The sequence below is a fragment of the Apostichopus japonicus genome, chromosome 19 (genome assembly GCF_037975245.1).
Source record: "Apostichopus japonicus isolate 1M-3 chromosome 19, ASM3797524v1, whole genome shotgun sequence".
NCBI classification, from domain to species: Eukaryota; Metazoa; Echinodermata; class Holothuroidea; order Aspidochirotida; family Stichopodidae; genus Apostichopus; species Apostichopus japonicus.
Genome location: NC_092579.1, coordinates 28,048,234 through 28,074,302, shown reverse-complemented (window position 1 = coordinate 28,074,302; position 26,069 = coordinate 28,048,234). Strand labels below are relative to the sequence as shown.

Sequence of the window (26,069 nt, the reverse complement as noted above, 5' to 3'; positions counted from 1 at the left end):
TATGATATATGTTGTTCGGATGAGGGGTTAAGGGGTGTGCTTTTAGTAAACTGCTGGCGAGTGCTTGAATGGTCACATTAATGTCTCGTACACTAGGAACGCCGGTGGGTTAAGTTGACAGGGGTTAAATCGACTCCTCAGAAGTAAACGTGGTTGCGCTCATAGTCATGAACAATATGACCCTTGTTAATCGAACGTGTGAGAAGTGATGATACTACCTCTTTAACAATACGAGGGTTTAAAATAAATAGGTCGCAAAATCATACTCCCTTTCTTATTAATGTCGATGTTCAGTGTATAATGTTTTAATTCAATTTTTCTGTCACTTTCAGTGAGCTTTAAAGTGACTGTGTACACTGTGTATGATGGTAGTGGTTAACATTGGCGTGCACATGATTTCAAAAGTGGGAAAAGTGCATGAACGCACACACAAAAATCCCTTGACGGGTCCATTAACTGTGATGGCAAAAGTGTTTCACAACCCCCGTTAGTTTTGTTATGATATAAACACATAATAACTAATATTTGACTTTCCTTTTGTTTTGAATTTCATGTTGATCTCAATAGCATGAAAAGGATTACTTTCATATAACGTGCATTGTAAGGTTTTATATAAAGACTGTCGTATACTAAAGCGTGTTAGCAATACAATGTTAATGAACATGAGTGTTGCGTATATATGCTTACTATACTTTAGGGACATAGTTGTCGTTTTTTGAAAGTTTTAATATTTTTAGATTTGATTAAGTATCCGACTACTGCGAGAGAATTAAACAGATTCCATTTTTGAGAGTGTACCAAAATGAGTGCCAATATAACCATGGATGAAATGGAATACCCCGGTGATTGCTTTGTGGATAAGGAGAGAGGAGAGGCTTCATCTAGTGAGGAAGAAGAGGATGATGAAGATGAAAATAAATGTTCAGATGAAGACGACGAGTTGCATATACCTTTCCAGACGGGAGGTGCTCGGCGTGTAAGTTATGCAATTAACGACGAATTTCTTCACAAGAGTAAAAAAAGAAGGAGTCGACGGACACCATTTTTCATCTGGTGGATGATGTCATTGTCTTGCTTATTTCATCATCGTTCCTCTGTTGTCGAGAGAAAATGTCTACGATGCCGATTTCGAAAGAAGACAGAATCGTTCTTGGTATGTATAGTCTAGAAAGAATTATTGTTGTGTCGGGGGGGGGGGGTTGCAAATAACTCCTCTTCTTTTCAATGTAAGCGAATGGAAATATGTTGAAGCAGTAAATCAAGATAATAACGTGATGTTCTGTAACAAATTCACTTCTTTTATACTCCTATAACTTCTATAAAAAGGGAATGTTTGGTACCATCAGTTTGCCTGCTCAGCCACTCCATGTATGCTTACTTTGTATAAGAGTCAGGTTCCTTAATGTGGAATAATTTATTTGGCAAAATGAAGGGAAAAGGTTAGACAAAAAAAAGTAAGGAGAGAGGAAAAAAGGGGAAGAAGGAAGGGAGGAAGTGAAGGAAGGGAAAAGGAAGAGAGCAAGGAGAGGGGATGGCGTACTAATCGGGGGGGGGGAGAGGAGGGCGGGGCAGTCCGCTTGGGTACCAGTCAGGGGGTGCCATGACATTGCACAAAGGAATAAATCATTAAGGAAATATGAACTAAATAATTTATTTATGGGGATGGTACCGGCGGCCAGCTATATAGAGGAAAGATGGAAATTTTCATGCAAATCAAAATTGTCTACTACAAATGACTTTTTTGCACAAACAATAGGAAATATTACAATCACTAAAAGAATGAGAATTCCTCAACATATAATCAGTTCAAAGCGTTGCCAAATATAGCACCATTTTATAAAAAAAAATTCACCCCCCCCCCGGGTGCAAACTATTATAGGTACGTCACTGAAGAGAGGTAGGGAGAGGGAGAGGGAGAAAGACGAACGAGGGGGGTGGGTGCATGATTGAGAGGACGTTGGAACTTTGTTATCAACACTTCCTGTCTGTTTCAAGTGCATGCTGGTCCATTTATGCTATGGTAGGGCAAAGTAAGCTGTTGTAAAGGGTTGTCAGAATGCTATAAAGGGTTTTGTCTTCTCCCAATAGGGGTAAGTAACCTTCAAGCTGTAACGTTAATGCCATTAGATGAGATATACATCACATGCCGTATGTTGTTGATGTTTTTGTTTTGTTTTCTGTACAACAGCCTGCAGGAAAGATACATCTCATTGACATTCTATCGGATAATTCCCTTGATTCCAAAGAACAAATAAATGGCGGAAACTCTTATAACAGTCCTTGTCATATCGACGATCCTACTGATCATAGATTCGAGTGTCATTCTTGTGACAGTTACTGGTGGGACTACGACGGGGTACCAGAGAGGTACACAGAGAAAGATATTGGTAACCTTTATTGATTTTATTATCTGTCATGCTTTAGCTTTGAACCCTTTAGTCAAGTGCATAACTTACTTGGTCATCACATAATAATAATAATAATAAGATCTGACCAAAAAAGACTGGGACAGGTTTTTTTAAGATTCCATACCACACTGTATCAGATGCAAAGCTCCAATATTTTCAGTTTAAATTTTTACACCGTATTATTGCAACAAATAAACTTTTAGCGTTGATGGGTATAAATGATACAGAGGTTTGTTTCTTCTGTAACAGAGAAACTGAGAATATCGAGCATCTATTTTGGGACTGTAATTTTACTGGGTCTTTCATATTAGACGTAGAAAATCGGTTTTTAAAGCAACAGTTCTTCTTTTCAAAACGAAATATTTTTTTCGGAAATGGATATAGTCACCCATATAATTTTCTTATAATACACATGAATAATACACAATTTTATAATAATAATAATAATAATAATAATAATAATAATAATAATAATAATAATAATAATAATAATAATAATACTAATACTAATACTAATACTAATAATAATAATACTAATACTAATACTAATACTACTACTACTAATAATAATAATAATAATTATAATAATAATAACAATAATAATAATAATAATAATAAATGAAGGTTGATGATTGTCGAGTATGACACTTTAAATCCGAAAGGTCATTCTCAACAGTTTGTCCCCCATCAGACACAATGGTTTCATCGCTAATATGTAAACTCCTGACTCTCCAAACGGTTGGCTCAACGTGTAGGCCTACTTCATTATTTGAAATAAAAGATTGATTAGTCTACCCATATGCTGTAAATTGCATACACCACATGAGCAAGGAACTTTAATTTTTAATGGAAGTGAATATATTTCGAAGATTCTAAGTGTTATACAGTCATCTCATTTACAAGGATAGTCCAAAATAACCTATATTTGACAGATGACGGAGGTATATCTTCTAAACCACATGTGAAGTTGACTTTTATTATACAGTATCGTAAACTTGAAACAAACAGGTGTTACTTGTTCTACTCTATCTTCAAACTGTATTTTATAATTTTCTACTTTAAAATTGGGATGCACTCGTTATGAATGTACTACCGTCACTTGGGGGGGGGGGGGGGTTGGGGGTAACTTCTTTAGCTTTTCTTTAGGTACACTTAGAACCTTATCGAAGGTCAAGACAATATAGTGCAAAATAATGTAAAGTAAGTTGGTAAATTAAAAAGCCATTGCACATGGTACAAACTGTGACAATTTTATTATTAATATCTCGAGAATATTCACCAGGATGCTTGGAATAATATGTTCATCTCTCATGACTGGACTGTCCTTTGAAGAGTTAGCCTGCAGTAGGAGTTTAGGAGGGTTATCTCAGTGGTTAACGCCGGTGCCTTTCAATCATAAGGTACCGAGTTCGAGTCACTCCAAGATTAATGTATGTCGTCCAGTTACAGAGTTGTTGACAATTCATAATCATGGACGTTAGAATATGAATCTAAGAGATCGCTTGCGGCTTTGATAAGCCAATGATGGCTTCTACGAGAGTTCCTGCTTGCAGGAGGATCTAAAACCCTAACACTTATCATCAAATAATTCAATCTTCTCTTCCGCTTTTATGTAGGGGTGACGACTTGGAATGGTCCAACTAGTAGGCTACTGTCCTTCATCATTTTGGTCGCTGTCATCATGGAAGTCGCTTACGATAATGTATACTACATAGGTAGCATTTGGGGTAAACAGAGGCAAATCATCCACGCCATGTCTTATGGCACATTTCTGCTGCAGTTGGTTTTTTATCCCATTTTGACATTGGCAGCAAAGATTAAATCCTGGAGTCCATCAGACTTTCTGGAGATCTCCTGGTGTACTGTCATTAACGATCGATTCATGGTCAACCGCTTGCAGTTTCTAGACCTACCTCATAACGGTATTCTTATTTTTCCTTCATGTGTTTCAGCATTAATTATATTGAACGTATATACCGCTGTGTTTTATTGTTCAAATATTAATTTACCTATAAGCTACTATATGTTTTACTGTTCTGTGGTTAAAATGATAGTCTCTTGAGAAACTATAGGGTCACTTCTGAAATCTCGGTATCCCTCAGTTTATAAACCCGCAGTCAGGCCAGACCTTACCTTCGTAGCAATATGTCAAAAAATATTACGGATTCAGCTTACCGGTGCAGGAGTAATACACGTCCGCTGTGCGGGCAAAGGTCAGACCCCGAACGCTACCTTTTTCTTAAGTTCGTGAAGTATATCAAAGGTTGCTTATACCATTCAAGTTAAGTAGTGATTAAAAAGAGAACTTCTTTTGATATTAAGGGAAGTCAGTGTTTTATCATGCGTTAAGGGGGGAAATAGTAGATACAACATGTGGACATCCTGAGCACAGTTATGAGTTTTGTTTTGTGTCTGGAAAAACAAATTGCAAACTAGAAAACTGTTGACCTTTTTTTTTAACCAAAGTAGAACATACGACCGAGAATTATTGACCGAGAGTTTTGCAGTGTGTTTCCTTAATTTTATTTGATCACATGATAACATGACGTCATAAGGTAATTGTGCGCATCGTGCTTTAGTGCATATATCAAGTACCAAATTTGATACTTTTCGTTTCCATTGTCTGCCGAGTTTTAATCTACTTCTCCAGACCGATGTAAAATAGGGATGAACTGTTTGTGGATGCAGTATAACGGTACTGGAGAGAGAACTGGCTTTTAACATTTTCCCAATATTTGTCTCAAAATGTGACTGTGTGGGTTGACCGTCTGCGAAGTGAGTCTAAGTCGCGTTTAAGTTGATGTCTGCATATAGGGCATCATGGTGTTTACAAAGTCAAGAGCAAATGGTTTTTAATTGAAAATCCGTAGCTATTGTCGAAAAGACAGGCATGTAGTATTCATCATAATGTCCCCTCCCCCTCCCATCCCCCTCCCCTCCCTTTCCCTCTACCTCTACCCCTACCCCAATGAAATTACCACATATGACACAAATAGAGCTAAGAGGTAGAAAGGAAACGAAACCTCTTCAATCTTCGCCAAATATTTCCAGGCTACAGAAATCTACTTTTAATTATATTAATTATCATATCACGTTCAGGGCTATAATATGTATACCTATGGAAAATTTAATGAAAGAGATTGGATATAATATTTCACTGATTGTTACATTTTTCCTATTGGAGAGTTGGTCAAAGAGGTATTTCTACAATGAATTGTTGTTAAATGTTTTAAGAAAAAATAATGGTATTCACTGTTATTTTATTTTTGTCTCATTCACAGGTATACCCATGAAATTGGTACTTCTTCTGGTTTACGTCTTCCCAATCTATCTGGTGACTCTACGCGGTTGGATATATCTGCAACTTTGCAGTAACTTCTCTTGGCATAGCGGCATGTCGGTCTTCTGTGGAGGGTTTTTAGTGCTGATTTGGGGCAATTTCCAATACCTCTTGTATCTGACGAGATGTTCTTTTCAACGCCAGTTACATGTGGTATTGGAGTTTATTGAAACTCACCAGGATAATACGGACGCTTGTAGAAGAGTCCTAGGGAGCGTCATGAAGGACTTTGCCGTCTTCAAAAAATTTGTCGACATGTACATGGTGCTGATGATACCGACATCAATATGGTCGATAACTACCACAGTTGTCTGGTTATATTATTTATCGTTCGAGAAAACGGCTGCGAAGGATAGTAAATACTATTGGTGGTTTCAACGAGAATTAGTGCTCCTAATCTCGTCAGAAAATATATATCACTTGACATTAAACCTGTGGGCATTCGGTGGTGTGAACGTGGGTTATATCTGGAATCACTTTTATCTCAGCTTGAACGTGGCTGCTCGTAACAGCTGTAGCAAACGTTCATTTTGGCGTAAGATTATGCGACATCTGAAGAACATAAATCTAACGAACTACGGGATAAATTTTACCGTTATTCTGTCAGTTCTCAGTTGTTTCGTGGCTTTAGAACTCGGGGATAAACAATGGACACTGTTCGTGGTGTCCGAACCTTCCTGTAATGGTACGTTCCGTTTCCTTTTAAACTGATTTTTTTTTTTTTTTTTTGGGGGGGGGGGGCTTTTTGTCGGCAAATTTATACTTTGAGTATGTTAATCAAAATAGTATTGCTATTATTCAAACCAAGACACCGAGTTAGGTGTATGGGTGTAAAATTGACGGAAACTATTTTACAGTTAATTTTAAGGAACCAAATATTCAGCATATAACCTATAAACTATATGTTAATATATATGTTTACATATATATATTATATGTTTATATATATATATATATATTATATGTTTATATATATATATATATGTATATATATATGTGTATATATATATGTATATATATATATACATATATATTTATGTATATATATATATATATATATATATATATATATATATATATATTGGACAGTTGTAAAACTTCGAATTCGAGATTTGTCCACAATTATTATTTTACATCAAATTAAGATTACATTGTTATTAAATGAATAATAATAATGAACAAATAAATTTGTATCACCCTCAAAGCTTGGTGTTCTGTTCGAAAACCTACCGAACATCCCTGTAACAGTGTTCACATTGGTCTGTGTTATTATGCTTCATATTTTAACCACATTTATTGTTCTGGCAATAAATGTCCCTGGGTTGTCCATGGGACGACCAGGCAAAAATCTTTCAAAATTTGCCCTGCCAGTGAAAGTAAGAAATGTCCATAGCCTAGCTGGCTATAACTAACATTTGTTGTTGTTTGACATGCCAACCCTCCCCATCCCAACCATCTCCCATCCTGTTTTCTGTTAGCTTTCATAATAAAGTGCATCCTTACTCCAGACCTGCTTCTTAGTGGGCTGACGAAGGAATCATTTCTCTGCATACATTTTGAGCAGTTCATCTCTCGGTTAAATCTGAAACACTCTTACCTCATTTAGGGAATAGAGAAAGGGCGATAGATGATGACGTCACTAAAAGATTGAAAGATTTCATTTGGTCATATTACAATATATATATATATATATATATAAATATATATATATATATATATATGTATATATATATATATATATATATATATATATATATATATTTATATATGTGTGTGTGTGTGTTCGTGTGTATATATATATATATAAATATATATAACACTTAGGTGAGGATAGTTGGGGTGGGGGGCTTGTCATACACCCGTACTTTTCAAGTTCACTAAAACATCCAAATAAAATACTGGTAGAGGAGTCTCCCAGACCCGTCACCCCCCCCCCCCGTCCACCCTCCCCTTTCATGGGTAGACTGATTCAACGAACCCCAGAGCCATGACGCTCCTTTACAACTTCCTGGATCATCCCTTGGCGCCATTTAAACCACAGCCATTCCTTTCGACCGTGTTTCGTTTCGTTTCGATTAAAGGTAAAAGACAAAAGAACGTTAATTATGAAAGAATGGGCGATTGCACACCTCAGTATACGGTTACCGTGTCTGATTGTGCAAAGGAAAAGGAAACATGGAAGTAGATGAGTGTATTGCGAAACAGTTTCCCCACAAGTGTCTATTTCCAGCCGTACAAAGAAATGGATTTATCAGTGTCATTTCAATATGAGGAAGTAGCTTTATGCACATGATGGAATTCCCCTTGCATTGCAAAACAAGTGCTTGTGTGTTGATCTCAAGGACGATTGGGTTTCGCTACTATTGCTTGCTGTTTGGTAGACTGAGATGCTATAACTCAGAGATTTGCAACAACGCTCACTGCGACATTTCGCAAAGTTTACGCCACAATCGCGCTGTGATGATGTAGTAATTCAAACCATTCATCTCGTTTCCACCATAGCACAAAAGGAAAACGTTTTTTTTTTCTGGTTGGAAAATACATTATTTACCCCAGGGGTAGATACAGGAGTTTGAATAGCAGATGCATGGCATTAGGGTGGCTAAATCTTCTCACCCCCCCTTGTCCGCTTCGTGGGGTGTGGGGTTCCCACCGGAAGTAATAGACGTGAAAATGTGCATTTTTGGCCCTTTTTGTAGGCTATTTAATGAGTTTCATAATTATAGTAGATCTAATCGCAAGGTTGTGTTGATAACTATACTATCGCTTTATCTTTATATGTGTTATTGAAAAGGGTTGGATACACCCTCAACCCCATCCCCACCCTAAACCAAGCCCACCATGCACATGCATCCGATTATTATTGTTAACAGGAGTCATTACGTTATGAATAGATACATTAATCAAACTCTTTCCTGAATATGTCATATAAAGTTCCTCTTGAGTAAATTTACAGCTGGATAAATTTACCTGCAAATAATGTTTACAAATACAGATTATACAGTCGTAGTGTCAGTGTCACGTTTACAGTTCGTCGAAGGCTTCATTGCCAAGGTGAAAATAAGTGTTGAGAAACTTACGTGACCTCAGAGTAAAAAGTAGGAACTATTTTCAACAGGAACCAAAATGACGTAAGGAGTTTCCCCTCCATTCAAACACGTGTCGACGTCAAGAATAATGAATGAAGTTTCAACACCTATCAATACATAACACCTTTTGGAAAATAAATATTTATATAGATATTTATATATATATACATATATATATATATATATATATATATATATATACTGCCGTTGTGTTATCATCAAGGACCACCGACTTTGATCCATTGTAGGGAAGAAAAGGTTACTTTCAATCAACCCACATATTGAGTTAGGGACGAGATATTGAGAAGGGGGTTTCAACTAACCATGTGGAATATACTTCTTTGCCACATGAATAGTCACATCTGCGACTTACATATTCCTTTAATGGAATATTCCAGTGGCAGACAATGAAAAAATTATATTTAAGTGTAACTCTTTTCCCTCACACTTAAAGTTTAAACTCCATCTCAATATCTTGTTCCAAACTCAGGACTTATATACGTTTGATCGGAATATAAACTAGTCTATATACTTTGATTGGCTCAACCTTCAACTTCACTCTTCTCATGAAGTTGGTCACAGAAGGTGGTCTGTGACGTCATCTGGGCAAGTGATCTTCAAAATCTGAACTTAGGCTATCATAATCTTCTTCTTCTTCTTGATTTCTCCCTGAACCCTGATGCATTTGGAATGTTTATACTTAGCTTTCAATTTCCTCCGTAATTAGTATTGTCATCAAATTGCAAATGGTAGAAAATGTTATTCGCCCTCCTCAGAAAATTAATTGAATTATTATTTGGAAGAAAGACAAAGGACATTTTCTGCTGGATTGCCGTCCTGATGACTTCATTCATTCTGCTGTAGCCAGATAAACAATTGTGGCATTTTATCTATTCTTTCTTCTTTTTTTTCTATTTAGGTCATATAAACGAAAGCAAAACTAGGGTTAAAATAAGCCAACTAGTTTTACAATCCCTGTGCATTTTAGTGATAAAAGCTAGTTTGGGTGTTCCTTGATGTTATTATATCTGACAGTGTTATGAATTGCACAAAGCTCGTTAAATAAAACTGGTTAACGACATACAGTGACTTCAGCACTGTGCATGGAATTCGCTTGACACTCGTATAAGGAAGTTGACACATAACAATTATGTATTTTGACGTTCGGGCTGTATCGTTTGTGTTAGTTTCGATACTTCCTGTTTGAATATACTGAGAGAGCCATTGAACATACATATAGTCTAGGCTATATACTATACAGTGGGCTAGGCGATGATTATGGAATGGTCGATCACTTGAATAGTGCTAATATTGTATGATATATATAAATATATATTCCTGTATGGACCATTGAAGGTCAACGCAGCAGTGTATGCAGAAGTGTATGCATTTTGTGTCATTATTAGCTGTTGAAATCCGTCTGTAGAATCTTATATCATTGGATTGTGTATAGGACAAGTTTCAGACGACAGTTGTTCTTTACCAAATGGAAAGTTAACTTTGTAAACAAATGTGGATCATTTGCACACGACATCTGCACGCTCGCTCGTTGATGACGCGTTGACTTAACCTTGGAGTGTCCTTTGTCTTGTTTACCTTGAGAGTCTTGTTAAGTCCTCGAGAGTGGAAAAAGTTCTCAAGATTTTGCTTCTTAACTTTGTTGTTCGTATCTAAAAGTCGAGATGAGCCTACATCGGTTGATTATTAATTATTACCATTATTACGTGCATAAATACTTTTGAAATATTTCTTAACATTGAAATCCGAAGGACGGTATACACGACGGCAAAACAGCTCGGAAAAACTAAACATGCTTACCGACAATACTGAACAAACATGGCCGCCGATTGTTTGGTTTGCCATGAAAATTTCGGGAATATTTTATCACCAGCAAATTGTAAGACAAAGGAGGTGCTTATCGTGTGACATGGAGCACTTTGCTAAGCAACAGAAGATTAATTCAGATGATACAAATGCATTAAGACCCATTGATGTCGATATTACCTATAACCTGACTTCTCAGTATGAGAGCAACTTCAGTTACAAATCTGCCCGTGAACTAGGCAACGACAAGAGATCCCAAGATGATGATACTTGCGATGCTTGCAAGACTTGCTGGTGGAACAAAGATGGTAACGTGGTTCGCTACACGGAGTCTTCAATTGGTGAGTAACTGAGTGTTTTATTCAAGTATAATAAAAACTCGTTATATATGATTCTTATGTGAAACGAAGCTCCATTAGCCCCCTATACACTATATTGACCGATAGTACAAACAAAGTGTAAAAGTCCTTCCTTTTCAACCCTCAAATGTGTAGACATGTGAAGACTTAATTATAAAGCCTAATTAGCATACCTAAAATGTACCATTTCAGATCTAACATTTTAATTTATTCTGGGCGAGGGCCCCAGATCCCTTCTAAATGGGAATCGGCTACACCTACCCCATGACCAAAACTTTTGCCCCTTTTTAAGTCCTGGTCCCCACCCCTACCCCTCCCCACCCCTCGCTCTAAATTGATCCGATTTTCTCTTGACAACTTCCCTATCGAGATGAAATCATCACGTAGCGTATATACGATTTTGCATGGATGCACATGTCTAACGATATTGCAACAATAATGGATTAAGTCACTCGTCCGTCCAAAACAGCTTTTTTTGTTATTTTCGTATCTTTTTAGGTGTTTCGCATTGGAATCATCCTGGCAGCTGGTTGCTATCAATTATCATTCTTTTTACTACAATTGGGCTTCTCATTAACGAGTTCCGAAGAACAATTAATACAAAGTTCGGAAATCCCAAAAAGTTGCTACACTTGCTATCATATACGGCCTTCTTGTGTACAGTTAGTATTGTGCCTATCATGAGCCTTTCTTCCAAGCTGCGAAGCGCCTTTTCTGGACGTGGACCAGGAAGTTGGGCAACTGCGATCAACGCAAGGTTCATTGTGAGACGTCTTCAATTTCTTGATCCTGCCAAAAATGGTGAGCTCATGTACTACGCTGCTGCGTCATGTCTTAGAGACTTGTGTATTCATATGATTATAACTTTAAAATGATTCAAATTTCCAGAAAAATCTATCCGTGCTATCATCATCATCATCATCATCATCATCATCATCATCATCATCATCATCATCATCATCATCACCATCACCATCATCATCATCATCATCATCATGATCATCATCATCATCATCATCATCATCATCATCATGATCATCATCATCATCATCATCATCATCATCATCATCATCATCATCATCATCATCATCATCATCATCATCATCATCATCATCATCATCATCATCTAATCATCACCATCATAATCATCACCATCGACATCACCACCATCATCATCACCACCATCGTCGTCATCGTCATCTTCATCATCACCAGCATAACCATCAACATCATATCCATCATCATATATTCACCATCATACTCATAACACGGAAGACTTGGTCAATCGGATTCATTTCTTCTCAACAAGAAACTTTATCCACGTTATCTTTGTTATGTACCGTTGTTTTTCTTCTTGTTCTTTGCAGGATATCCAGGTAAAATATTCCTAGTTGCTTGTCTGGTCTGGCCTGTTCTCTGTGCGGTATTTCGCTGTTACGTCATACTAGAGTTGTCTAATAAGCAAACCACCGAAGATGCCTTGAGCTGCATAATAGCGGGCTTAGCGCAATTCATCTGGGGATGTTTTATGTTTCTGATATATCTGATGCGGCGGTCTTTTCAAATCCAACTTGATTTGGTCTTGAGATTCCTGAAAACTATGGAAGGACAAACGGAACTCTGTCAGCGGGTTCTGCGTCAAGTTACCGTAGATTTCCGATGTTTTCGTCACTGTGTTCGGATCTATATGACGGCAGTGATCCCATTGTGCGTTCTAGGGATAACGACGAACCTCACATGGCAGTACATGCTGCATGCCACGGATGCGAAGCCATCCGAGTCTCTTAACACCCAAAAGTACATCAACATTATGATCTGGTTGGAGATTAGTATGTTCATATGCCTCGGAGCGGTTGCTGTTGGTGGAATCGACGCTAAACACATCTGGGAGAAGTTTCAACTGAGCATTTACTGCCTTCAAAGCTCGCATCAACAAAGCCATTGGAATTACTTAATTCGTTACCTCAAACATGTAGAAGAAAGGACTGCGGCCGTTTCGTTCTCAATGATTCTCTCTGTAGTCGGCTTTTATATGGCTGTTCAGTTTGGTAAGCAAGATGTCATATACTGAAAACATAATGATGACACAATTAAAACTATAATCAAAGTGCTACAAACTGGAACCTTAAAAACGTATTGAAATATTTTCACTGTTATATTTTCTATTCAGTGCAAAAAAAAATTCTCAGTCATAATTAAGACGCTACTGCCAAGTTTCTGACTTGTTTATGCATGTAGCAGTCGATTAATGTTGTCATATATGTACTATACCTTTAACATACTTTGAGGAGATTAAGTGTATAGCCAAATGAAGCTATATATGTACTATACCTTTAACATACTTTGAGGAGATTAAGTGTGTAGCTAAATGAAGTTATAGAATGGTTGCGTCATATTACGCAATTGGCGAAATTCCATGGCTGGTTTCGCAATGGAAAAAAAATTGAAAATATTTTTGACTCAACTGACGTCTAGACAAAAAACAATAACAAACAAATCTGAACTCCTGAGACGGCTTCGTCATCTTCTAGAATCGTTTCGTGAAATTAAGTTACCTCAAATCTAAGATGGCGACCAAAACTAGTTTTATATGTATTAAAGAGTGCTGCATATTATCTGAAGAGGAGATATATATAATACACTGCATCAAATTGGAATAGCTGGAGCTACAGGAAATCCGGCGGTGTTTATTTGAAATCCACAACAACAACAAAAGCCGAAAAGCTTCGGTCAGAGAAAAAAAATTAGTATCATCCCAAAATTACAGCATTTGGTCAATCGACACTAAGCGAGAACACTTTTTGCGAAAACACCGGTGCATTCGCAACGACAAAGAAGTTAAATAGCGCCCTCTAATAAATTTGTCAGTGGCGCTCTCACTTGAATCGTATTGATGATTTATAATACTGGCATTTAGAACCGATAATTCTCTATGCATGTGAATGGTCTTAAAATAATATTACACTGTAATGGCTAAGAAGTTTTTTTTTCTTTTTTCTGGAAATAGGACCCAGCGATAGATACCCTACAAATATATTCGGCAATTCTAGACAAAGTGAATCCGTTCAAACCCCTCCATGTACGTACTGCATAATATTTTTGGGGCCTATGGTAATTTATCATATGTCATGCTTTCTCAACCTGTAAATCAGATATGTATATTTTTTTGATGATTTGTTGGTTTGTACACTTCGGGTTAAGTAAGGCGAATATGAAATACCTCTCTACTATTCTTTAAAGTATATATATATATATATTTTTATCAAACCGACAAGAATCGCTTACATTGCAAGTGATCAGAGGGTTCAAGACTTTTCCAATATTTCTTCACCTAATGAAGGTTTAAAAAGTATAACGGTCTCAACGTTTTATCGCGCAGACCAGTTTTGCTTTAGTGTTAAGAACAAAGCAAGTATAGAATAACTTACTCAAACTTTTCGACGTCAATTTTGATTAAATGTAAATTACGACACCGTCATAGTATAGTGCTACAGAACTTAGTATAGCTAGGATTTGAGAATTCAAACGCATAGAAATTATCAAATCAATTTAAAAAGCTGCTTTTAACTTGTAAATCATAGAATTGGAGTAAATTTGAAGACAAATTTCGCTAATAAACGCTGAGCTTTTGTTGTTGTGCCTACAGATGAATACTAAGAGATTAACCAATTAGAAATCATGGTTGTATTTTGCGTAAACAAAAAACATAAAAGTGCTTTTTAATGCGGTTCATTAAAGTTTTACCATCGATATTTCTTAACAATTAAATTCATTCACAGAAGAAAGCGACTGTCAAAAATGGACGACAACAAAGTAACATTTGATATAGTAATTGAGCTCTCCAGCCACGCTCAAAATAAACAGCAAAATCTAGTTCCGCGACTACTTGATGTAGTCTCTGTCCCTGGACCCACCCCCCCCCCCCCCCGCCCCTTGTAGATTTGAAATATTTAAGTTTGTCAACGACAGTAAGATGGGGCTTCTCCCGTAACCCAGCCTAGGCTTGTGAAGTGATAGCCTGCCACAATTAACGTTAGCAGGTCTAGGCTAGTGCTTGTTGGAATGAGGCTAGGCCCGAATTTAGGCGTACGCAGATCAATGGAAATTCAGTCCCTTCTTTCCTAAAAACCAAGAATGGCATGTAGCTACGTAAACATATATGAATAATATATGTTGACTGGTTTCATTATAGTATATATAGTAGCCCAATTTAAAGTAGTTTCTTGCTTAGTATAAAAACTAAAGAGATTATCATAGTCAATAGAGAGTAGGCTGTATTATTAAGTCACGGCCATGGCCCTTCATCAACAGGCGTTAAGTACGTTGGTTTGCTACACTATACGTCTCTTATAAAGGACGCTATAATGTAAATAGTATTCACAACTCGTATAAATGTTTATTCAGACTGGATCTCGCATGAGCCCATATATAGGAGTTCACGTTGTATGTAGATTTGGTGACAGCTGTTCGGTGGTTTGTAAACTCCTTTCTTTTTACTTTTGCATTTTTTTCATCAGAACTCACTTTAATATCAAATAAATCCGAAAAGAAAGAAGAGGTATAATTTGTAAAGACAAAGTCGTTTACCGCATCAGTCATTGTAGAGTGCCTTGTCTGGTTGGCTTTATTGTAACAATATCGTTTTGTACAGCTGTAGTGACTATAGTTATACGTAACATCATGCAATGTTTTTTTATTGTGAATATTCATTACATGATTTGCATAGTCATTTAAGTTATGATGGTTTGTATAGAACTTCTTTTCAAGTAGACCTATGTTGCTCTCTTTCATCATGAAATATTTTGTGTCCAGCTCGGACCAGCAATACATTACAACTGGCTCATAAGATCATATGTATCATTATGTGCCCCCTCTAGTGTGAAACGTTATACACACCTGACGATTATCTCACAATCACAGTCTCGATGTAAGGGGGAGAGCGGATCAGTCGGTTCGTTGTTTAGTTTTTCGTGCCCAGGTTCTTTCCTGGGTGAATTTTCTTAAAAACTGCTGGTGTATAGCCTTCAACAGCAAACGCTAATATACGCATTCTTGAATAGAGTTCGAGCAACGATTTTTATTGATTTATCGATTTCAGTTAGCGCACTCACATGTAATTGGTTAGGCTAATGATATATTCTAGGGACCATTCAACTGATTTGTATAAATTCTGAATAAAACATATAAAGTAATTAGTAACTCTATTAATGCATTCAATAATTTTGTCCAGTGTTATTGTCAATGTTTTAAACAACCCTATCAAGTTTCCCCTATATAAATATGTCTTTTTTTTTTTGAAGGCTTATAAAGCTGGATAACAAATGTAGAAAGTCCAGACAGTGTAGTTGTTAAATAGATTTCTGACTGCCCATTATAAAACTTAAAAATATTATAATAATAATACTTTCCTACCCGTTAAATCGTTATGCAGTGATAACCAAGTCTCCCCACATGATCGGCAACTCTGTTTTTGTTGTGAATATTCGTCACCAAACAGGCAACACATTGAGATTCAAACATTTCATTCTAACAAAAACTACTTTTGTCCGTCACTGATGACGTTTAGAACAAGTCCAGAGAATTTTTATTCAGGTCAATAAAAAATATGTTGAATAACTCTCACGTAGTATATATGTATTTGTAAATGTTTGATATCGTTAATATATACTAGACGGTAGCCGCTGGATGCATGTGGGCCATGCCTCCTTCGCTACCTACCCCAACCCCGGTCCCCACCCCCGGTCCCTACCCCACCCCAAGCTTTATTCCAAATAGCTTACATTTTATGAACACATATGCAAAATCGTCTACACAAATGTATTTAAAATGATGGAAGCGATAGCACCATATTCTATCCAAGCCCCATTATAGAAACAACATTTCCTCCAGGTGAGGGGACATCCCTCCCCTTTGACCCATCCCAGAATATTTTATGCCCTCCCCCCCCCCCGCTCCTCCCCATTTAAATTCGTATCAGAGGTAAAGCCTATCTGTAGTCCCTATAAGTCATATTAAAATAACTTAAATACTCTTACTCTTAGAATGGGGACGAAATGTGGTCTCGCCCCTTCACACCATGAATGTTGGCTACATGCATAAGCAAATGATTCGGCACGATTAGTACTTCCATCATTAAGTACGTCTCAATGAGTTATATTGAGAGAGATATTGAGAAGGGGGTTTCAACTAACCATGTGGAATATACTTCTTTGCCACATGAATAGTCACATCTGCGACTTACATATTCCTTTAATGGAATATTCCAGTGGCAGACAATGAAAAAATTATATTTAAGTGTAACTCTTTTCCCTCACACTTAAAGTTTAAACTCCATCTCAATATCTTGTTCCAAACTCAGGACTTATATACGTTTGATCGGAATATAAACTAGTCTATATACTTTGATTGGCTCAACCTTCAACTTCACTCTTCTCATGAAGTTGGTCACAGAAGGTGGTCTGTGACGTCATCTGGGCAAGTGATCTTCAAAATCTGAACTTAGGCTATCATAATCTTCTTCTTCTTCTTGATTTCTCCCTGAACCCTGATGCATTTGGAATGTTTATACTTAGCTTTCAATTTCCTCCGTAATTAGTATTGTCATCAAATTGCAAATGGTAGAAAATGTTATTCGCCCTCCTCAGAAAATTAATTGAATTATTATTTGGAAGAAAGACAAAGGACATTTTCTGCTGGATTGCCGTCCTGATGACTTCATTCATTCTGCTGTAGCCAGATAAACAATTGTGGCATTTTATCTATTCTTTCTTCTTCTTTTTTCTATTTAGGTCATATTAACGAAAGCAAAACTAGGGTTAAAATAAGCCAACTAGTTTTACAATCCCTGTGCATTTTAGTGATAAAAGCTAGTTTGGGTGTTCCTTGATGTTATTATATCTGACAGTGTTATGAATTGCACAAAGCTCGTTAAATAAAACTGGTTAACGACATACAGTGACTTCAGCACTGTGCATGGAATTCGCTTGACACTCGTATAAGGAAGTTGACACATAACAATTATGTATTTTGACGTTCGGGCTGTATCGTTTGTGTTAGTTTCGATACTTCCTGTTTGAATATACTGAGAGAGCCATTGAACATACATATAGTCTAGGCTATATACTATACAGTGGGCTAGGCGATGATTATGGAATGGTCGATCACTTGAATAGTGCTAATATTGTATGATATATATAAATATATATTCCTGTATGGACCATTGAAGGTCAACGCAGCAGTGTATGCAGAAGTGTATGCATTTTGTGTCATTATTAGCTGTTGAAATCCGTCTGTAGAATCTTATATCATTGGATTGTGTATAGGACAAGTTTCAGACGACAGTTGTTCTTTACCAAATGGAAAGTTAACTTTGTAAACAAATGTGGATCATTTGCACACGACATCTGCACGCTCGCTCGTTGATGACGCGTTGACTTAACCTTGGAGTGTCCTTTGTCTTGTTTACCTTGAGAGTCTTGTTAAGTCCTCGAGAGTGGAAAAAGTTCTCAAGATTTTGCTTCTTAACTTTGTTGTTCGTATCTAAAAGTCGAGATGAGCCTACATCGGTTGATTATTAATTATTACCATTATTACGTGCATAAATACTTTTGAAATATTTCTTAACATTGAAATCCGAAGGACGGTATACACGACGGCAAAACAGCTCGGAAAAACTAAACATGCTTACCGACAATACTGAACAAACATGGCCGCCGATTGTTTGGTTTGCCATGAAAATTTCGGGAATATTTTATCACCAGCAAATTGTAAGACAAAGGAGGTGCTTATCGTGTGACATGGAGCACTTTGCTAAGCAACAGAAGATTAATTCAGATGATACAAATGCATTAAGACCCATTGATGTCGATATTACCTATAACCTGACTTCTCAGTATGAGAGCAACTTCAGTTACAAATCTGCCCGTGAACTAGGCAACGACAAGAGATCCCAAGATGATGATACTTGCGATGCTTGCAAGACTTGCTGGTGGAACAAAGATGGTAACGTGGTTCGCTACACGGAGTCTTCAATTGGTGAGTAACTGAGTGTTTTATTCAAGTATAATAAAAACTCGTTATATATGATTCTTATGTGAAACGAAGCTCCATTAGCCCCCTATACACTATATTGACCGATAGTACAAACAAAGTGTAAAAGTCCTTCCTTTTCAACCCTCAAATGTGTAGACATGTGAAGACTTAATTATAAAGCCTAATTAGCATACCTAAAATGTACCATTTCAGATCTAACATTTTAATTTATTCTGGGCGAGGGCCCCAGATCCCTTCTAAATGGGAATCGGCTACACCTACCCCATGACCAAAACTTTTGCCCCTTTTTAAGTCCTGGTCCCCACCCCTACCCCTCCCCACCCCTCGCTCTAAATTGATCCGATTTTCTCTTGACAACTTCCCTATCGAGATGAAATCATCACGTAGCGTATATACGATTTTGCATGGATGCACATGTCTAACGATATTGCAACAATAATGGATTAAGTCACTCGTCCGTCCAAAACAGCTTTTTTTGTTATTTTCGTATCTTTTTAGGTGTTTCGCATTGGAATCATCCTGGCAGCTGGTTGCTATCAATTATCATTCTTTTTACTACAATTGGGCTTCTCATTAACGAGTTCCGAAGAACAATTAATACAAAGTTCGGAAATCCCAAAAAGTTGCTACACTTGCTATCATATACGGCCTTCTTGTGTACAGTTAGTATTGTGCCTATCATGAGCCTTTCTTCCAAGCTGCGAAGCGCCTTTTCTGGACGTGGACCAGGAAGTTGGGCAACTGCGATCAACGCAAGGTTCATTGTGAGACGTCTTCAATTTCTTGATCCTGCCAAAAATGGTGAGCTCATGTACTACGCTGCTGCGTCATGTCTTAGAGACTTGTGTATTCATATGATTATAACTTTAAAATGATTCAAATTTCCAGAAAAATCTATCCGTGCTATCATCATCATCATCATCATCATCATCATCATCATCATCATCATCATCATCATCATCATCATCATCATCATCACCATCACCATCATCATCATCATCATCATCATGATCATCATCATGATCATCATCATGATCATCATCATGATCATCATCATCATCATCATCATCATCATCATCATCATCATCATCATCATCATCATCTAATCATCACCATCATAATCATCACCATCGACATCACCACCATCATCATCACCACCATCGTCGTCATCGTCATCTTCATCATCACCAGCATAACCATCAACATCATATCCATCATCATATATTCACCATCATACTCATAACACGGAAGACTTGGTCAATCGGATTCATTTCTTCTCAACAAGAAACTTTATCCACGTTATCTTTGTTATGTACCGTTGTTTTTCTTCTTGTTCTTTGCAGGATATCCAGGTAAAATATTCCTAGTTGCTTGTCTGGTCTGGCCTGTTCTCTGTGCGGTATTTCGCTGTTACGTCATACTAGAGTTGTCTAATAAGCAAACCACCGAAGATGCCTTGAGCTGCATAATAGCGGGCTTAGCGCAATTCATCTGGGGATGTTTTATGTTTCTGATATATCTGATGCGGCGGTCTTTTCAAATCCAACTTGATTTGGTCTTGAGATTCCTGAAAACTATGGAAGGACAAACGGAACTCTGTCAGCGGGTTCTGCGTCAAGTTACCGTAGATTTCCGATGTTTTCGTCACTGTGTTCGGATCTATATGACGGCAGTGATCCCATTGTGCGTTCTAGGGATAACGACGAACCTCACATGGCAGTACATGCTGCATGCCACGGATGCGAAGCCATCCGAGTCTCTTACCACCCAAAAGTACATCAACATTATGATCTGGTTGGAGATTAGTATGTTCATATGCCTCGGAGCGGTTGCTGTTGGTGGAATCGACGCTAAACACATCTGGGAGAAGTTTCAACTGAGCATTTACTGCCTTCAAAGCTCGCATCAACAAAGCCATTGGAATTACTTAATTCGTTACCTCAAACATGTAGAAGAAAGGACTGCGGCCGTTTCGTTCTCAATGATTCTCTCTGTAGTCGGCTTTTATATGGCTGTTCAGTTTGGTAAGCAAGATGTCATATACTGAAAACATAATGATGACACAATTAAAACTATAATCAAAGTGCTACAAACTGGAACCTTAAAAACGTATTGAAATATTTTCACTGTTATATTTTCTATTCAGTGCAAAAAAAAATTCTCAGTCATAATTAAGACGCTACTGCCAAGTTTCTGACTTGTTTATGCATGTAGCAGTCGATTAATGTTGTCATATATGTACTATACCTTTAACATACTTTGAGGAGATTAAGTGTATAGCCAAATGAAGCTATATATGTACTATACCTTTAACATACTTTGAGGAGATTAAGTGTGTAGCTAAATGAAGTTATAGAATGGTTGCGTCATATTACGCAATTGGCGAAATTCCATGGCTGGTTTCGCAATGGAAAAAAAATTGAAAATATTTTTGACTCAACTGACGTCTAGACAAAAAACAATAACAAACAAATCTGAACTCCTGAGACGGCTTCGTCATCTTCTAGAATCGTTTCGTGAAATTAAGTTACCTCAAATCTAAGATGGCGACCAAAACTAGTTTTATATGTATTAAAGAGTGCTGCATATTATCTGAAGAGGAGATATATATAATACACTGCATCAAATTGGAATAGCTGGAGCTACAGGAAATCCGGCGGTGTTTATTTGAAATCCACAACAACAACAAAAGCCGAAAAGCTTCGGTCAGAGAAAAAAAATTAGTATCATCCCAAAATTACAGCATTTGGTCAATCGACACTAAGCGAGAACACTTTTTGCGAAAACACCGGTGCATTCGCAACGACAAAGAAGTTAAATAGCGCCCTCTAATAAATTTGTCAGTGGCGCTCTCACTTGAATCGTATTGATGATTTATAATACTGGCATTTAGAACCGATAATTCTCTATGCATGTGAATGGTCTTAAAATAATATTACACTGTAATGGCTAAGAAGTTTTTTTTTCTTTTTTCTGGAAATAGGACCCAGCGATAGATACCCTACAAATATATTCGGCAATTCTAGACAAAGTGAATCCGTTCAAACCCCTCCATGTACGTACTGCATAATATTTTTGGGGCCTATGGTAATTTATCATATGTCATGCTTTCTCAACCTGTAAATCAGATATGTATATTTTTTTGATGATTTGTTGGTTTGTACACTTCGGGTTAAGTAAGGCGAATATGAAATACCTCTCTACTATTCTTTAAAGTATATATATATATATATTTTTATCAAACCGACAAGAATCGCTTACATTGCAAGTGATCAGAGGGTTCAAGACTTTTCCAATATTTCTTCACCTAATGAAGGTTTAAAAAGTATAACGGTCTCAACGTTTTATCGCGCAGACCAGTTTTGCTTTAGTGTTAAGAACAAAGCAAGTATAGAATAACTTACTCAAACTTTTCGACGTCAATTTTGATTAAATGTAAATTACGACACCGTCATAGTATAGTGCTACAGAACTTAGTATAGCTAGGATTTGAGAATTCAAACGCATAGAAATTATCAAATCAATTTAAAAAGCTGCTTTTAACTTGTAAATCATAGAATTGGAGTAAATTTGAAGACAAATTTCGCTAATAAACGCTGAGCTTTTGTTGTTGTGCCTACAGATGAATACTAAGAGATTAACCAATTAGAAATCATGGTTGTATTTTGCGTAAACAAAAAACATAAAAGTGCTTTTTAATGCGGTTCATTAAAGTTTTACCATCGATATTTCTTAACAATTAAATTCATTCACAGAAGAAAGCGACTGTCAAAAATGGACGACAACAAAGTAACATTTGATATAGTAATTGAGCTCTCCAGCCACGCTCAAAATAAACAGCAAAATCTAGTTCCGCGACTACTTGATGTAGTCTCTGTCCCTGGACCCACCCCCCCCCCCGCCCCTTGTAGATTTGAAATATTTAAGTTTGTCAACGACAGTAAGATGGGGCTTCTCCCGTAACCCAGCCTAGGCTTGTGAAGTGATAGCCTGCCACAATTAACGTTAGCAGGTCTAGGCTAGTGCTTGTTGGAATGAGGCTAGGCCCGAATTTAGGCGTACGCAGATCAATGGAAATTCAGTCCCTTCTTTCCTAAAAACCAAGAATGGCATGTAGCTACGTAAACATATATGAATAATATATGTTGACTGGTTTCATTATAGTATATATAGTAGCCCAATTTAAAGTAGTTTCTTGCTTAGTATAAAAACTAAAGAGATTATCATAGTCAATAGAGAGTAGGCTGTATTATTAAGTCACGGCCATGGCCCTTCATCAACAGGCGTTAAGTACGTTGGTTTGCTACACTATACGTCTCTTATAAAGGACGCTATAATGTAAATAGTATTCACAACTCGTATAAATGTTTATTCAGACTGGATCTCGCATGAGCCCATATATAGGAGTTCACGTTGTATGTAGATTTGGTGACAGCTGTTCGGTGGTTTGTAAACTCCTTTCTTTTTACTTTTGCATTTTTTTCATCAGAACTCACTTTAATATCAAATAAATCCGAAAAGAAAGAAGAGGTATAATTTGTAAAGACAAAGTCGTTTACCGCATCAGTCATTGTAGAGTGCCTTGTCTGGTTGGCTTTATTGTAACAATATCGTTTTGTACAGCTGTAGTGACTATAGTTATACGTAACATCATGCAATGTTTTTTTATTGTGAATATTCATTACATGATTTGCATAGTCATTTAAGTTATGATGGTTTGTATAGAACTTCTTTTCAAGTAGACCTATGTTGCTCTCTTTCATCATGAAATATTTTGTGTCCAGCTCGGACCAGCAATACATTACAACTGGCTCATAAGATCATATGTATCATTATGTGCCCCCTCTAGTGTGAAACGTTATACACACCTGACGATTATCTCACAATCACAGTCTCGATGTAAGGGGGAGAGCGGATCAGTCGGTTCGTTGTTTAGTTTTTCGTGCCCAGGTTCTTTCCTGGGTGAATTTTCTTAAAAACTGCTGGTGTATAGCCTTCAACAGCAAACGCTAATATACGCATTCTTGAATAGAGTTCGAGCAACGATTTTTATTGATTTATCGATTTCAGTTAGCGCACTCACATGTAATTGGTTAGGCTAATGATATATTCTAGGGACCATTCAACTGATTTGTATAAATTCTGAATAAAACATATAAAGTAATTAGTAACTCTATTAATGCATTCAATAATTTTGTCCAGTGTTATTGTCAATGTTTTAAACAACCCTATCAAGTTTCCCCTATATAAATATGTCTTTTTTTTTTTGAAGGCTTATAAAGCTGGATAACAAATGTAGAAAGTCCAGACAGTGTAGTTGTTAAATAGATTTCTGACTGCCCATTATAAAACTTAAAAATATTATAATAATAATACTTTCCTACCCGTTAAATCGTTATGCAGTGATAACCAAGTCTCCCCACATGATCGGCAACTCTGTTTTTGTTGTGAATATTCGTCACCAAACAGGCAACACATTGAGATTCAAACATTTCATTCTAACAAAAACTACTTTTGTCCGTCACTGATGACGTTTAGAACAAGTCCAGAGAATTTTTATTCAGGTCAATAAAAAATATGTTGAATAACTCTCACGTAGTATATATGTATTTGTAAATGTTTGATATCGTTAATATATACTAGACGGTAGCCGCTGGATGCATGTGGGCCATGCCTCCTTCGCTACCTACCCCAACCCCGGTCCCCACCCCCGGTCCCTACCCCACCCCAAGCTTTATTCCAAATAGCTTACATTTTATGAACACATATGCAAAATCGTCTACACAAATGTATTTAAAATGATGGAAGCGATAGCACCATATTCTATCCAAGCCCCATTATAGAAACAACATTTCCTCCAGGTGAGGGGACATCCCTCCCCTTTGACCCATCCCAGAATATTTTATGCCCTCCCCCCCCCCGCTCCTCCCCATTTAAATTCGTATCAGAGGTAAAGCCTATCTGTAGTCCCTATAAGTCATATTAAAATAACTTAAATACTCTTACTCTTAGAATGGGGACGAAATGTGGTCTCGCCCCTTCACACCATGAATGTTGGCTACATGCATAAGCAAATGATTCGGCACGATTAGTACTTCCATCATTAAGTACGTCTCAATGAGTTATATTGAGAGAGATATTGAGAAGGGGGTTTCAACTAACCATGTGGAATATACTTCTTTGCCACATGAATAGTCACATCTGCGACTTACATATTCCTTTAATGGAATATTCCAGTGGCAGACAATGAAAAAATTATATTTAAGTGTAACTCTTTTCCCTCACACTTAAAGTTTAAACTCCATCTCAATATCTTGTTCCAAACTCAGGACTTATATACGTTTGATCGGAATATAAACTAGTCTATATACTTTGATTGGCTCAACCTTCAACTTCACTCTTCTCATGAAGTTGGTCACAGAAGGTGGTCTGTGACGTCATCTGGGCAAGTGATCTTCAAAATCTGAACTTAGGCTATCATAATCTTCTTCTTCTTCTTGATTTCTCCCTGAACCCTGATGCATTTGGAATGTTTATACTTAGCTTTCAATTTCCTCCGTAATTAGTATTGTCATCAAATTGCAAATGGTAGAAAATGTTATTCGCCCTCCTCAGAAAATTAATTGAATTATTATTTGGAAGAAAGACAAAGGACATTTTCTGCTGGATTGCCGTCCTGATGACTTCATTCATTCTGCTGTAGCCAGATAAACAATTGTGGCATTTTATCTATTCTTTCTTCTTTTTTTTCTATTTAGGTCATATAAACGAAAGCAAAACTGTGTTATCTGACAGTGTTATGAATTGCACAAAGCTCGTTAAATAAAACTGGTTAACGACATACAGTGACTTCAGCACTGTGCATGGAATTCGCTTGACACTCGTATAAGGAAGTTGACACATAACGAGTATGTATTTTGACGTACGGGCTATATCGTTTATGTTAGTTTCGATACTACCTGTTTGAATATACTGAGAGAGCCATTGAACATACATA

The 26,069-nt window shown here is 37.0% G+C and overlaps 2 protein-coding genes across 3 annotated transcripts; both read left to right on the top strand.

Annotated features, from left to right (window-relative positions):
• Positions 1–606: 606 nt before the first annotated feature.
• LOC139959490 (uncharacterized) lies at positions 607–26,029 on the top strand. 2 transcript variants are annotated; one of them, XR_011790142.1, is made up of 7 exons: positions 607–1,153; positions 2,189–2,387; positions 4,025–4,330; positions 5,690–6,433; positions 9,757–11,002; positions 11,519–11,821; positions 12,388–16,224. XR_011790142.1 is itself a non-coding variant. In XM_071957145.1 (5 exons), exons 1-5 carry the CDS (start codon positions 803–805, stop codon positions 25,896–25,898), a joined length of 1,668 nt encoding a protein of 555 aa, XP_071813246.1. In that variant the 5' UTR covers positions 608–802; the 3' UTR covers positions 25,899–26,029. The 2 variants fall into 2 exon arrangements, 1 of the variants encoding a protein (XP_071813246.1); XM_071957145.1 differs by lacking the exons at positions 9,757–11,002; positions 11,519–11,821; positions 12,388–16,224 and adding an exon at positions 25,831–26,029 and having other exon boundaries at positions 608–1,153.
• On the top strand, positions 18,147–24,248 carry LOC139959492 (uncharacterized). The gene is made up of 3 exons (XM_071957147.1): positions 18,147–19,054; positions 19,571–19,873; positions 20,416–24,248. The coding sequence occupies exons 1-3, from the start codon at positions 18,700–18,702 to the stop codon at positions 21,117–21,119; spliced, it is 1,362 nt and encodes a 453-aa protein (XP_071813248.1). The 5' UTR covers positions 18,147–18,699; the 3' UTR covers positions 21,120–24,248.
• Positions 26,030–26,069: the final 40 nt, after the last annotated feature.